This window comes from Pocillopora verrucosa, chromosome 12 (genome assembly GCF_036669915.1).
Source record: "Pocillopora verrucosa isolate sample1 chromosome 12, ASM3666991v2, whole genome shotgun sequence".
Lineage (NCBI taxonomy): Eukaryota > Metazoa > Cnidaria > Anthozoa > Scleractinia > Pocilloporidae > Pocillopora > Pocillopora verrucosa.
In genome coordinates, this window is record NC_089323.1 from 13035139 (window position 1) to 13051368 (window position 16230).

The 16230-nt window shown below is 36.5% G+C and overlaps 1 protein-coding gene across 4 annotated transcripts in view; it reads left to right on the forward strand.

Annotated features, from left to right (window-relative positions):
* Positions 1–16230, forward strand: part of LOC131796873 (angiopoietin-related protein 7-like) — a 34792-nt gene that overhangs the window by 16262 nt on the left and 2300 nt on the right. Inside the window, exons 1-4 of one of the 4 annotated variants that reach the window (XM_066159251.1) lie at positions 1951–2010; positions 13113–13171; positions 14478–14543; positions 15557–15733. In XM_066159251.1, coding sequence (XP_066015348.1) covers positions 14483–14543; positions 15557–15733 — 238 coding nt within the window. In that variant the 5' untranslated portion in view covers positions 1951–2010; positions 13113–13171; positions 14478–14482. Of the gene's footprint in view, positions 1–1950; positions 2011–4857; positions 4874–7814; positions 7873–13112; positions 13172–14477; positions 14544–15556; positions 15734–16230 lie in introns of those variants that run through there. The other 3 variants (XM_066159250.1, XM_066159252.1, XM_066159247.1) reach the window with 3 other exon arrangements.

Sequence of the window (16230 nt, forward strand, 5' to 3'; positions counted from 1 at the left end):
CTGGCGATAACCACGACTTGACGAGGCATTGATGTATAGAACATGTGCGCACGCAGCTCTGTCAGCTACTTATGATTCAGCAGAAGGATGAGTCCAATTAATATTGACAAAACCACTGATACATGCGTTAAAAATTTGTAATTTCAGAATATATGTACTATATGTACTTTAAAAGCTCTGCGTTGACGTTAAAATTCATCGAAACCACTTTGCATTTAATCACAGGCGGCCCAAGCTCACGTCTCGAGAAAAAGCCAACGATTAATTCATGAAAGCGTCAAGCGTTGTGTGACTCGGTGTTAAGTTACGGAGAGGAACCCTTGAAAATTTGAACACGTTATAAGGAATAGCATGGGGAACGAAATATTGTCGATTTACAACGGTAAATATTTCGAAATATGAATATTTTACACGTAAAATCAAAAACACTTCCTCGCATCCTGTGTGTCCGTTGTAGTTTCTGGCGATTTCTTCCGTTTTAGGCTTGCTTTACCGTCACTGTTTATCCTGTCAAAAGACGAAGTCAAGGCTACACACTTCGATTTCGACCGTTGTCCATGCGGAGGTGGTTTGCGCACCGAAAATCCTCCCCATCGGCATTTTTCTCAGCCATATTTTACGATCTATGATCATTGCACTTTGGGACATGTCTCAATATCAAAACTTTCCCCTTTAAATTCTCCTTTTAAATTCTTTACAGTGACCAATTTACGTCATCAACCCAGTTTAATTTGCTAAGTCATCCTGTAATTACCACAGAGTCAACATATGCAGTGCAGTACTGAGGAATCATTTTAATACAAGTTCGACTTTAACCTATTCATTTCTGTCAACGCGAGATGTTATATCAACATTAGTTGGCGAGACGGATATCCGATTCTCTTGCACAAGTTTTAGAAACTTACGTTGTTGCCGTTCTTTAGAGGCATCGAACAAACTCTGAATATTAACTTTGATCTTTCCAATGATATCACCAGCGTCGCTTTCCGAGAAAGTAACTGTCATGTTCCTGCAGTGGATTCGGTCTTTACGTTGGCATCTCCCTTAGCTCCATAGGTCAGTCGTATTTTTTCCCTTAAGAATGATCTCAGTGAGGCTAGCTCGGCAACTCTGTGAGCGCCTTTGGTTGGAACTGACTACATATGAGATAAAAGATGATAATGCATTTGTGCTGTTTCCACCACGTTTTATCTCGACAGCCTTTTTTCTATGATATTGATTCGGTATTCTTAATCGCTTATTTCAATACAGATCAATACTTCCAAACTATTTCGTTTGAAGTATGCCAACATCCGTTGACATGTGGTCGTGCTCTATGACAATTTCTCAACATAATGATGACCACTTCATTTGCTCTGATATTAATTGAAGCCGTTATCATTGTCTGCGTTATGGCATTGATCCTTTCGAGTATCGCGTATACAACAGATATTTTAGTATGATATTTGAAGAACAACAAGTCTCGATAAGAACGCAATTAGAATAATTTGTTAGAACGAAACCAGCTTACGAGCACTCCATGCTCGGCGAAAGGCACCACTCTGGAAATACCTTTTTCAATTTTTTCTTTCATTACTCGGTTCTCTGGATCCAATACACAATTCTACTAACATTGAAGCTTATTTTAATTCTGTGAAATTGTTGTTAATCTCTAAGGCTCTCAAATTCTGATTCCCACTAAATACTTCTTCTTCAACTACAAAAATTTGACTCTACTCTTCTGCACAATGTCTTCACTCGCTTAGTCTGCTTTCCTCTCTCTTCTCTCTACTCTCCTGAGTAACCTATAAAGAAAAAGTTTTAATAGTCAATACTGACAGATATAGGTGGTAATGCCAGCCAGCTCTCCTTGGGAGATTGAACTATTTTTTGTTGTAACGCTAAACCAAACAATTTCACGAGACTTCCGAAATGATTAACGAAGTATTTCATCATAATGCTTCCGTTCAACAGAGTCAACCTCTGATTGCATCAGCCAAAACATGAACTTCCACGTGGGTCCAAAGCAAGGTCAGTAAACAAATTTAGCAATCCACCTAGAGAAGTTAGACCAAGTTGTCACAAGTCGGAAAGTCATCCCGTCAACGTAAACATAAATAACATCGGAATTCGAGTTGATACGTTAAATACACTCTGGATATAAACGAAAGATTCAATCATACTAAACTAATTAACTAAATGACGAACTAATTATCAATTAGCTAAATGATTCATAACAAATTTATTTGAATAAAATGCCAGATTTTGTATTTTGTATCGCTACAAAAGTTATAAGCAGACACACGTCAGCAATTTTTCTGCATTATAGTATTACTTTGAACACTTCAATCCAAATCACCTTGCAGTAATCATCACACAATACGCCGCGGTGACTTCTGCAGCTCGAAGTGCGCACTTTAATGGAATAAATACCTTGCGGTCAGAATTTATTTCCCAAATTTTCAATTTAAACCCAATTTCATTTCGAGGGTTCCCAAAAGTTATGTTGATTTTGTAGATGATGAAAGAAATGCGCGGGCGTAGGTATCATTTATGGTGATGTTCAAAGCTCCGCCCGCATTATCTGGCGATTAGTTCAAGTTATTCAACGGATAAAACTACTTTCCTTACTTTCGCGATGTTTCTGGTTCAACAATAGACTTATGTAATAAATACTTTTGCTTAAGAACTTAAGTGGCTTATCACTTTTACGTGTGCCAAGAAAACTGCCGGTTCCCCTCTTTTTTTTTTCTTTTTTACCCAGCATCTGCTGCAAATGGATTTCTGGATTAGGAAATACTCTGACGCACGCGAAAACTATTTGCGATTAAAAAAAAATGTTCAAATAGTCTTTGGGTGAATTTTTCACGCGTTTGGTCACAATCCAAACGACCTTTTGAACGGCAGCTGAAATCACAAGACTTGAAAACAGAGGGTTTTTTTGCCTTTTTTGTTTTGATTTTTGATGGTTTATTTGTTTTTCTCTTCATACTTCACCGCTGAGTAAATGTATAGTTATTTTCGGTTTCCAAAGTCTGAAGACTGCGTTTGATTAAACATCAGCTAACAATGAATATTTCGAAATTTCCGGACAGAGAAGACATCGACATGTTATCGTCTGATAAAATAATAAAACCAATAAACCTACGCATTCAAATTTAAAGGTAGCATTTGAAGCCAACCTCAGCTCTCAAGGAGAAATGGATGCCAATTATAAGAATAATAGATATACCTGATATTTTTTTGGGTCAACAACACTGTATAAGACAGATATATCTCGGTAGCTTGCAGCAGTATCTTATCAGAAGGAATGTATTAATAAGAAATCATTGTATTTCCGATAATACGCACACAAATCCGCTGGGCATTTTCCCTGAGGTCATAAAGTAATGCGAAATTTAATATGTGTAACATATCTCTGGATCCATCGATTGATTTAATGATTGACTGACTGACTGACTGACTGACTGACTGACTGATTGATTGATTGATTGATTGATTGATTGATTGATTGAGTGAGTGAGTGAGTGAGTGAGTGAGTGAGTGAGTGAGTGAGTGAGTGGGTGAATAAATGATGATGTGACTGCTTGGCCGTCTCATTATCATTGAAGTCCAACTAATTTTGTACTCTGCTCCATAATAATCTGGGTAAGCCATGACATATCGTCACGAGATATTCGCTCCCGCTTTATCAAAGCTGATTTATAATCGAGTGACGAGGTGTGTAAGGTTCTTTAAAGAGAAATTAACGGAGGACATCTTACTGAAATCAAATAGGTCTTCAGAGAGTTTACTGCATCTTCCATTATCTTCCACCATTTCGCCGAAAAAGCGCTCGAGTACAATTCAGGCCATTTCAAATAACTTCTTCGTGTTACTCACTTAGCCTGTTTAGTTCAGCTGCAAACTTAAGTTATATCGCACTGGAATGTCCCTCTCTTTAGGATAAAACGTGGGATCCTTACCCGTTTTATGGCATCGAGGTCAAGACAAGTAACTTAGTTGTGAATCGTTTTTTTCATAACTGGGAACCTAATTGCATCGGTTAACAGCCACCCACAGTGGCTGTGTTTTTTTACATCTCCATCATGATAGTTGTTATTGTAATTAGAGTGGAACACGCGCGCAAATAAATCAGTTATTTAAGTTATTTAGCGGAAGATGCATGCGTTATTCGCATATGGCAGAACACTCTGCATTTTCTAGCTTGAATGAAAGGACATTCTTCTCGAAATGAATGCTGGCGGAAAATTTTAAGAAGAAAAGCCTCTGAGATCGTGTAACACATAAGGCCCTGTCTAGACAATTGCGTAATAAAGAACTTTATCGGTGTTTACTTAGCTTCCTCTACTCTAGAAGGGTTGGAACAATTTGATAAGTTATGAAAACCGTGACGCATTTCACTCGAGTTCCCACGAAGATATGTCGAGCTCACGATAATCGAGGAAGACATATAGATGAAGTACTTCCTTCTTTTTCTTTTTCCTCGGGCTCGGAGGGATTATGATGGCCAAACACAAAATCAAACTTTACCTTTTTTCCCTATTGTTTTAATATTTGCACTTGCAATTTTTTTTGGCGAGTGTTGTGAAAGATCTCAGATCAAAACCGTCACGTACACTCTCTTAAGTATCTCACAATAAGCATCTCAAGAGATATCTCGGGAAAGTCATTCTCGATAAAATTATATTATTACAAATAGTGAATTGACAAGAGATTATTGGCAGAGAAAATAGGTCCAACTACCTGTCAGGTAATAAGAAACTCAGCGGAGAGTATAGTCTTATCAGTTTATAAAGCCTGCCGCCACATCTTCTGTATAGTTTCTCGTCGTATATGCCTGCTGCATACATCCAAAGAGTTACGCCCACGAGACGTTCTCAACAAGGAATAGGTATGTAATACCGGCTGTTTGGTATACAATTTGCAGTACGTAGAAACTTCTGGAAACACTTTGGACATTTTTTTTTCCAAATATAGGACTTTTGTAAGTGTAAGAATTCTCGGGAAGCCTTCCATATATCATCAATTGAGTGGACAGAAGTTGAAGTGCAGGCGTAGTGATTCATAGTCGTTCTGGATGCTTGTTTAGATAAAGCACGTACTTTTCATCTAACACAGTCGAACCTTAACACTAATGATTTTCTATTACTTTTTTTTTACACTGTGTTCTTTACAATCCCATTTCCAAACTCTCAAGATCGGCTTGTTTCTCAACATAAAATCAAACTTTGCAATTTTTGTCGAGTGTTGCGAAAGATCTGAGATGACGTCAAAACCGTCACGTGCACTCTCTCTTAAGTATCTCACAATAAGCATTTTAAGAGATATCGCAGGACGGTCATTCTCGATAAAACTAGATTGATACGTGTGTTGTCTCTGACAGTATGTGAAGTAAAATGTTGAGAAAATAGATTATTGGCAGAGAAAACAGGTCCACTCTCCTGTCAGATTTATTCCACATCACTTTATAAAGGTTGCCGCCACATTTTCTGTATAGTTTCTCGTTTTCTATGTGGTCGTATATGCGTGCTGCATACATCCAAAGAGTAAGACCCAAATCATTACAACGAGACGTTCTCAACAAAGAATAGGCATGATATTATCAAGTATCGTGAGATTATATAGCTGTTTCATCATAGCTTTGGCAACGCGGCAAAATTCCAGTATCAGTTGGTTTCGCGTACACCTTCGTGTCTGGTCGGGGACTGTTTCTGATAATCATCATTCCAAGAAAGGGAAGTCTGTCGTTGTTCTCAAGTTCCTTTATGAAGCTGAGTGTTCACAAGAATACCGAGGCAGATGAAACATCGGGCATTTTGCAAAGGGTTTTATCGACAAAGCGCTAATAGAAAGCAGCCGTCTTGTTTTTCCTTTAAAATTTTTCTTCAATATGGCACATAAACACATCTTCCATTAGTGGTCCGAAGGAGAGCCCATGGCAACCCTATCCACTTGCTCGTACAAATTTCCTGCAAATTGGGAAAAGGTGTTTCGAGCCGACACTTTCATCAACGTCAGGAGGAACACAAGCGATCAAAACCCGGCAGTCACGTAGAGGACGAACACGGAAAGGATCGCGAGACCATCGAAAGAAATTTCAAGATTCTGAAGAAATGTCAGAGCGAACTGGACTGTTTGATCTTGAACCAAAACTGAACAAACATAGTGATTCGATCCGTGTAAAAGTGTTAACCTTATCGATTCACTTTTAACATTGTTTCTTTCGCCTTAGCGTTTTTATCATTCTTGCCTCAATTTTCTCGTAATTTTTCTATGTAAATATTTAGAGTTTTAGTCAGAATCTCATTAGCATTTTTACAATTGATTACATAGATAAGCACATGACAACAATTTGATCCTTCAGCTTCAAACTGACCATATTTGGCAACATGATAAAAATTTTATCCTTCAACTTGAAAATGACACTTTTTAACCTTAATATTTATAGTAAAATCCATTTATATCGAGGTTACAAGATATTTTTCAGGAAATAAACAGAATAACTTATTTTTGGTAAATCAAGGAATTAATCCCAACTGAACACCAGCAATTTTGAAATTAAGCACCTTTGCTTTAATCACCTCGCGCGTAGTCATTATAGCGAGATACGACACCATCCTCGATCCATTAGAGCGAGAGAATCTCTATCATAATAATCTCCTGAGCATTGGAATTCGTAATCCTCGTCTTTATTAACAATGTTATCCTCATCTTTGATTAAAAACTGTTCACAAATAGTATAAGCCTTACCAGCAGGATTCCACCGCTAAAACTGCTATTAAATTCCATTGATGATTCAACTGATTAACGTACGATTAAAAACATTTCTCTCAAAGACATTTTATCAACTTATTAACCATTGCCTGATTAGCATGTCTATGAACTGACGAAGAGCTAACGCTCTAAACGTCAGCTTTGAAACTCTCTACGGTAGTCAATTTACCTTATCAACTCAGTTGATGATACTGTATTACCCTGCTATACTCTCCCGCTGACGCAGTACCACACTTTCTTCAGAAACTTACCCCCTTTATCGATTGAAGACATTTCTCTTCAAAATATTTCTCTCAATCTAACTAAACAACACAGATTTATATTTACCCATATTAAAAACAGCAACAACAACAACAACAACAACAAGATTAAAAATAAGAAAAATCGCATCTCAAACAGGTAGAATAATTTTTTCTCGAGCTGTACGAGCTTTTAACTTCCCAGGTCTAGCGACAATATTTCTGGTATTCTATAATTTCATTAAATTCATGATTAAGTCAATTTTGAACGATAGTCAAGATTTCACCAGTCTTAATTGGTGTTCATTGTACCTAAAAATAGCTTTCGTGCGTGTAAAAGGATATCCCATTTACTGGAATTTACAATTTTACTATCTATCTTAAAATTTATGAGTTTTTAGGGGAGACTGAAGATATTTTTAGTTGCAGGGACAGTAAAATGAGGGAAGAGCTGGCTACTTGCTCTCCACCTGTAAAACCGATAAGGTTCTTAAGTTGTCACAGTGAGTCACTAAACAAAGATTTTTGTTGAGTTAGAAATACGATCAAACAAGATAGGATAGTGCTAATTCGTTAGACTGAAAAAGCTAACAGACACATTGAATATCACATTTGTGGCGTCGGTAAACGTGCTGAGTTTCCGTGGATATTATCTGAGATATAATGATTACTGATACATGTTTATCTTCTGATATCTTTTGATACAACCGTCTGAGAAATATCTGTCTTAAAATTTATTTTTGACCCAAGAAAAATATATTTAGTATGTTATCCAAATTGAATGACACATTTGTGGCGTCAGTGAGCGTGTTAATGAATTAATGCCAAGAAGAATCTCTTAAGCGCACTTAAATCCAGTGTTATCTTTCGAAGCAAGGTTAGTTATATTTGTAAGTGCGTATTTGTACTTGAAGTGGTCAATTATGACAGAATTTGGAATTTTCTATCGTTTTCTCAGTATATAAAACCCCTTCTATGTAAAACCTGAATTTAGTGGGCACTCCTCTATTCTTCGTACTGGCCGCTTTTAAAATATAGCCGTGTTCGACTATCTATATTTCCCTATGCTCAGTGTTGATGAAAATTGTCTTTCGTTTTCAATTTCCTCTCATACGCTCTTCATTCAGACCACCGGCTCGCATGTCAAAGGGAAGACAATCACATGTTTTAGCGAAAAAATTGATGATGGACTTACTGAAAGAATAGCTGACTGACTTATCGAACGATTGGTTTACGAATTGGTGTGGCAAGTGATTCCTTCACCTCTGATTTTCAGAACTTAAGTTTTTGCCCCGTACCCCAAACTGAAATATAGTACCTAAAAAATTTGACCAATTTCCTTTTGATCCAAAATAGTTCCAGGGGAGTCGGAAAATTTCTTCAACCAGATAAAAATCTTTTGTGACTGACATCGAATGAACGAAAAAGGAGGAGTCACTTGTTCTTTCGCCACGCTCGGAGGTGATAAGCCACTTGAGTTCTTTAGCAAAAATATGCTAGTGAGTTAGAAACATCCCGAACCTAGGTTAAAAATAGTTTAACTTATCAATGGATAACACAGTTTCACTGCTCTTGTTTAATGAAATAAATGTATCAGAAAGAATTCCTCAATTTAACCTGATTTGCTTTGCAATTTCATTTCTTTTTATGCATCTGAGGGGAAATATTTTTTTCCTGAGGGTCAATGGTTTACTATAAAATTACTAACCTTAACATTCTAGCCAACAGGAAAAACTGTAATTCTGTTTTGCTTCATAGCTCTGAGGATTAACTGACATTTTTCCCTTTAATCTTGAATTCCATCGGTAACGTATCTCAAATTATTACTCTTCACCATACGCAGTTGCCACGAACTTGCTCTTGAGGAGCAATGATGTACTTCGCAACTACTACGAGGCTCGACATTTTAAACAATAGGAAAAATCATATTTTCATTTTGTTTCATAGCTCCGAAGATTAGGTAGCTAAATATTAATAGTTATTCATGCAACTGATAAAATGAAATTTATCACTTTTAGGCCTCAGATGTGATAAAGAATGATACTCTAAAATATCTATAAATATCATCATTTAACCTTATTTCGTGGCTCCTAAGCCGGACTACATGAAAATAAGTCCTAATAATTTCAGATTCCGGTATATGAAAGATTATTGCCATTTTCACCATTAAATAATAAATCTCATAACTGAAGTTGAAACCAACCACAAATTCTGCCTGAACACTCTACGAAATTCTCACCAACTCGCACGTCCTCAAACGAAGGTCGGCTTTAAAAAAAATTGTTATTTTCCCGTTAGGTATATCATATATCCTGCCGAAAAAACATAAGTTTCCCTTGCTTGCGTTTAAGAGTGAAAACTTTACGGTAAAATCCGAAGGTATATTTTGTGCAATTTTCAGCGTGTTTGAAAACTTTCTGAACATGACTTTCCAAGGATTCTCTGAAACAATATTCAATTTAACGGGTTACTCATGACGGTGATTGTCGAAAAAATTACTACAATTAGTATTGGCAATAACCACGACTTGACGAGGCATTGATGTATAGAACATGTGCGCACGCAGCTCTGTCAGCTACTTATAATTCGGCAGAAGGTTGAGTCCAATTAGTATTAACAAAACCACTGATACATGCGTTAAAAATTTTGTAATTTCAGAATATATGTACTATAAGTACTTTAAAAGCTCTGCCTGATGTTCTATAGTTTCTTTTAATGAAGCATGCTTGGGGAGAGTTTTTTCAGGAGGCACACTATTCTTTGACAGTAAACTTAACTAAAAATAATAATAAAACAACTAATATCTAACTGAAACCTGTAAAAGAACTTTTCTCGCTTATAACTTTCCACAACTAACGACAGAATTTCTAGTCTTTTGCTATTTATTTTCATGTATTCCACCATGAATGAGGGTCAGGGCTTGGCGCCCATTGTGCCCGAAATAACTTTAAGCGTGTCTGAGAAGATCTCCTCTTTCAGATTGCAGTCAGATGTGCTGGGATTTAATTACAACTATTTTACTATATATCCTTCAAGCTTTACAAGTTTTCAGGAGAGCCTATTGTTGGACCTGAAATAACTGTTTATGGTAGGGACAGTAAGATACGAGAAGAGTTCACCGTTTTCTCTCCACGCGCAAAACTGATAGGCCACTTGCGTTCGTTGAGTGAAATGCTAAATAAGGGTCAAGTGTAAGATGGTGCTAATTCGTTAAACTGATAAACAAAACAGAGGTATCGAATATCACATTTGTGGCTTCGGAGCACGTTCTGGATTTCACTGAGTGTAAAAATTTATAAAATATAATGATTTCTGATACAATCTGCGGAAAGTTATAGTTTTGAACAAGATAAGATATCTACCATCGGCCCATGAATGGTCTCATGGAACTGTCCAGGTCTCTATCCAAATATATTTCAAGAAGTATATATGCAAATGAAATTTATGCAGGAAACTGACCTAGAAGTACAGCGCTCTGGAGAACGGAACTCCGCCGCAAATCTACTCACTAGAGTATTTGTAAAACACTCAGGAATTGGATAGCGATTGTATATCGAGTTATAGATGCACGCGCGAGAGAAGGGTAAGAGTTGATGAGAGTTGCTCGATGCGCAGCTGAGAGTAAACTGAGCTTCTTGAGAGCTCTCCAAACTTCCCAAGTGTATTAATAACTCGATATAAGTACAGTTAAAGCATGAACCAATTATTTCAGAACAAAGCATGTAAACAATAGTTTTACTCGGAAAAAAAAAATTAAAACTGTGTCGGGTTTACCAAGTAACCATGTTCTACTCGAAAACTATGAAAAGGCAGAAACGACCAAGAAATATTTCGAGACCAAATAGGTATTCAAAGAACTGAAATTTTTCTTCTCTGGAGCGAAAAATGAATGAAATTTCTATGCGAGACTACGTAGTAGATTCAGCATGCTTGAATCGTCGTTTACTCGAATTCACGACCAGAAAATTGCATAGGTTTGTGTTGAAAATTTTTAAAATTCTGAAATTATATAGTTTTTAAATTATAATATTGTACTTTTACAATAATTTTTAAATCCAGCAGCTGAAAATGATATTAACTGTTCGAAAAACGACGCAACATATTCAGTTAAGCTAGTGATCCCTTTTGCTGAACCCTTTTGAGTCTTGTCGACCACTACGCTCCTCAAGTTTTGTTGAAACATCCGGCACCCCATTAGATAAGTTTGAGCCTTTTAACAACTGTCCAGTTTTTTTCACTTTAAAAAACTTCGGAGAAAAGGAAAGGGGAGATTTCTCAACATTTATGATGATAATTTTGATGACTTTGAACCATGACTACGATTAAATCAAGTTACAAATCATCACACGATTGTAGTGAGCCAATGCAGCGAGTATGTGCACCCTTACACAATTACGACGATACTCAGTTTCGCAGATTTCTTCATCTACAGAACGAACATCATTTCCTTTTTTTGTCCTTCGACATCCAATACCATATTTTTTGATACTACCAACAAGTTTGAAAAAAAAACCCTTATAGTATATTCCTGACTACTTGGCACTAAGTGCATTGAAGAGCGTCCCCGCGCATTTGGCAATGTGATTTGGACTGAGGTATTCTTTCTAATACAATATTGATGCAAACTGCTGCCGCGTGCTTGTCTAATACTTTGATGGTGACCCATAAAATATTAGGTATGCTATTTTGATTATTCTAGTTCCGTCCTTATCACAAAAATGAAACGGTTTGGAGACACAAAATGATCCGAAAGACACAAATGCTTCAATAGACACAGATGATCTGACAGACATAAATGATCTAACAGACAAACATGATTCAATAAACACAAATGCTTCAATAGACACAAATGATCCAACAGACACGAACGCTTCAATAGACACAAATGACTTAACATACTCAAATGATCTCATAGACATAACTGATCCAAGAGACACCAGCGCTTTAATTGACGCAGACGCTTCAATAGACACAAACGATCCAATAGACACAAATGATTCAGAGACACAAATGACACCACGGGCAGAAATGATCCAAGAGACATGAGTGATTCAACTAGCAAAAATAATCCAAATGATAGAAATGAAATGATAGATAACCCAGTTACCCCAAAAAAGCCGTCTGCCTTAAGAAACATGGACCTCTTGATTTACTTTGTGGAAGTTTCCAATACCCTTTGAAAATAACGAATTCGTAACTAAAACATGAATTATGAATTCCGATTTTTTCATCGTCAATTAAAACTCTCCGTTAAATCGGATTCGAAATTTAGAAAAAGCTGTCTATTTAGATCATACGCGATGCACTCTTTAAAACGCGACGAAAACGGTTACAACATACTAGAAAATCGGGGGAAAACATTTCAGAAAACGGAATGTTAATCAGTGTAATGCTTGTGCCGGAAAACTGGTGTCGTATATCAAGTTTTCACCTCATTAGCCGCTTCAAGAAAAAAAAACTAAACAAACACCGAGGTAATCCACACTGGATAACCAATGCAAAAATGTTAGGAAAACAAAGTGTAGAAATGAGTTTTTCCATGCCCCGAGAAACATGCCGAGAACGTAATTTTTTTTCTCGTGAAAAAGAAGAATTTTTTTTCCGTGTAGAAATTGGTGATAAGACTTCCGAAGGCAATTAAAAAAGTCTTTGGACGCGTTGAAAACAGTACCAACGTATTATCATCGTTTGTCTCAGATGTAGTCACCAGTGATATCACTTCCTTGTAGCGGAAAGTAACCCTACGAAACCACCTATCGTAAAATTTAAGAAAAATCTCTTCTCTCTTGTCAAGGATGAGATAGCTTTCCAGTGCTCTTACAACCAACATTAAAAAGACATAAGTCGTAAGGGAAAACGTTTGAAAAGTGTGTCGAGGATTGTGGTGATTCTGGATCATAGATTTAAAATAGATAAAATGGATGTGTGCAATTTTTTTACACCGTGTTGGTGAAAATGGGTTCTCCATTACAAATATTTTCTTGTGTTCCATATAGGGACCTCAAAGTCAGAAGTAAAGGGTAAACTCACCACACGATTTGGAAAAATAATGGTAAATAACAACTGATTAATCGATTAATTAGTGAAGAATGTGATTGTTAAACCTCTGTTTTTCAGCGGTCTTCTGCATCTTCTCTGCCCGCCAAATTACGAGAATGCCACAATACAGCTGCAAGGTAATTATCTTCCTCTATACCAAAGCTGACAGTCAAATTAAATTTCTTTCGAAACACGTCATCGATAACGTGAGTAAGTCACGGGATTGAGGAGGAAAAATTCAATAAATGTCGCTTGCGGAAATAATTTTATCCAAACGATTTTAAAAGTTGTAGCCACCGTAACTGTATGAGTTAGATAGTGATTTCATTGACAGATGAAAACTGATGAGAAGAGCTTAGGAAGGATTAGAGGCTACGGGAAATTGCCAACACCTTCTTATCTTATCTTTTCCTTTTATTTAAGGCACAAAGTTGCTTTTAGACTTCCTTAACTTCATTTCGTTTCTTTCATAAATGGCGCGAAATGGTAGCTAAACCGTTTGCCCACATAGCAGTGAAAATATATGCGTATTCAGGCAACACTCTCTGAAATTTTGACCATGCTGTTCCAAGGACTCCTTTTATAAAACTTGGTAACTGAGAAATAGCAACCATTTTGGTTGAAAGAATCTGTTTGTTTCGTCTGCATTCCGGAGTGCCTGCATGATTAAGGAACGGAATTAGGATTATAAAAAAGCCATTAAGCTCTCATGAAGTGTCAAATATCAGAGGATATAAAACATCTATATAGCTACTGTTTATAATCATAAGTCCAATATAATAAATTACTGAATTCCATTTGATTTGCTTTGCAATACTCATTGTTAAACATCTATCTCACGAAGGAAAATCTATCATATCAATAAACAAAGATGGGTCCGGAAGAGACTTCATCAAACACTCTTTTAAATCTTGTTTAGGCAGAAAAAATTGAAACTAAGATATTTCTAGAAGACCAGCTGAATTCTGAACACTAGCTGTCACGATAATGTAGTCGTCAATCATGTCACATTTCAGTGATATGGTTGACGACTACGTGCAAGTTGTCGCCAACTATGAATAAGACTGACCAAAGACGAGCCAAAACTAGAAATTTCCTGTTACGAACCCGTTGTAGATTCTCGATATTGTTAGCTGCCTTAGTTCTATTTTAAGGGGTAACAGAATTTTTAACCCCTGGAACGGCCTGAGCCAATAGGATTTGTCTACTTTTTGTTTTCTGTGGCCATATTTAGCAGACAAATTCGAACGGACTTTTATTAGTTCTTGAACAGAGCACGAAGGAGGCGGGCGGTTAGGGTAAATAAGTAAGTCAAGTAAGTGAGCTCAGCAGTATGTAAGGTCCTAGTACTTTTGGGAAAAACTTTCCCACTGTACTTTTTCCATAGAGTTTCTTAATGTTCTTTCCTATCTTTAACATAAAATCGGTTTTATCTTTTTGCAGCCTTTATGAATAACACTGCAAACAACACCCGGCGAATCAAAATGAGGGACAATCGACAAGGTATAGGTATGTAATACTGTTCGATATGCAAGTCACAGTTTTGAGCAACTTACTTGATTATATCCTATTCTTCTTTTTTCCAAATATGGAATTTTTCGTTTTGAAGCTATTGAAAATGAAGAGGCTAACGTTTGCACCTCCTTTTAACCGATGGGGTTTGTATTATACAGTATACAGTATTTATAGAGCGCTAATTCCCAGTGGTCCAAAAGCGCTTATTGTATGCGACTCCTATTATATAGCAAACACCAACAACTCTCAAAACCCAGTCAGTGTGCTCGATCACAGGGAACAATAGTCGAAATCCAAAGGTTTTGAAATCTTTCAGTCGTGGTGTGATAAATGAAGTAAAGTCAGTTAACTGAAACAGTCGATCATTCACGCTCGTGGTAGCCTATAACTTTCTTTTGCAACGAGCCCTGAACAATTTCACTTAAAAAACTCGATCGCCTTGTTCAATAGTTGACTGAATTGAATCTCTTGGATTATGCAGATGCAGTTTTGAGTTCGTTTCTACCTCGGGAATGCCAAAATTGACAACTATCGTTCTTTTTTAAAAATTGCGAGCGGGTTAAAATAGCGCAGGGGAGCTCTTGCAAGCTTCTTGTTTGTAGGTGTTTCAATTTCTTGTCCAACTATTGTTTGGACAATCATATATTGGAATGAAATGACTGATAAAATAATTTAAAAATAGCAAATGCTTTATGGGATTAAAAGATAGCACTCGTCTTTTAAAAGAACGCAAAAGAAGGAATTTCGTGATATCATAAGTTGGATAACTTATAATAATAATAATCCCCCGTAAGAAAGGGGTTTTTGAGATTTAAAGTCTGGTTTTTTACTTCATGCTTTGTCGCAAAATCCGAGATCCGGATATCAAAAACTAAATCCAGATTTCCCAATCAAAAGGACCCCATAATTTCTTTCCGTTTGTTGTCAGAAATTCATTCGGAAATGTGACTGTATAACATATCATAGATGAAGTGACCTCATAACGCTAGATGACTTCTTCTCTGCAGGTTCTGCTCTACTGTTTCTGGCATTTTTTTTGACTTTTCAAATTCTACCATCAATGCATGCATTGCCAATAGATTGCCAAAAGAACGCTGCAGTTTGCCTGGAAGAAATAATGAAGGAACTCACCCAAGTTCGATTTGAGGTTAACATTCTCTTAAAGAACAGAACATCGTTGAGATGTAAGTAAGATATCCTTCGTTTACTTGTATTTATCATTCCATCTTTTCTAAATCGTTACTTATATTACGGGAGACTAATTCTGCAGAATGATGAATCCAATTTATGTTTCAAAGGAGTAACTTTGCAATTCTAAAATATACAGTTTTCTCTTCGTAGTTCTTATCCTTTGCAATACTCTTTTAAAAAGCAATGTAGCTAAACATGGAAAGGAAAAAAGGAAAAGGATAACACTTTGAAATGCTTGCAGTAACTTCCTCAGAAAGAAGCAACAAACAGTCTATTAGAATAAGAAACAGTATATTGTTCGGTTTGGAGCCGATTCGGGAGGGAGGAACCGAGGAATGAAGGTGTTCGTTCCAGAATGTGTACGACAGTATTGTCTCTGTGTGTTTGACAAACGTGAATAATATATATATATATATATATATATATATATATATATATATATATTATTTTTTATTCTTTTTATTTATTTATTTTTATGTCCGTTCTATTT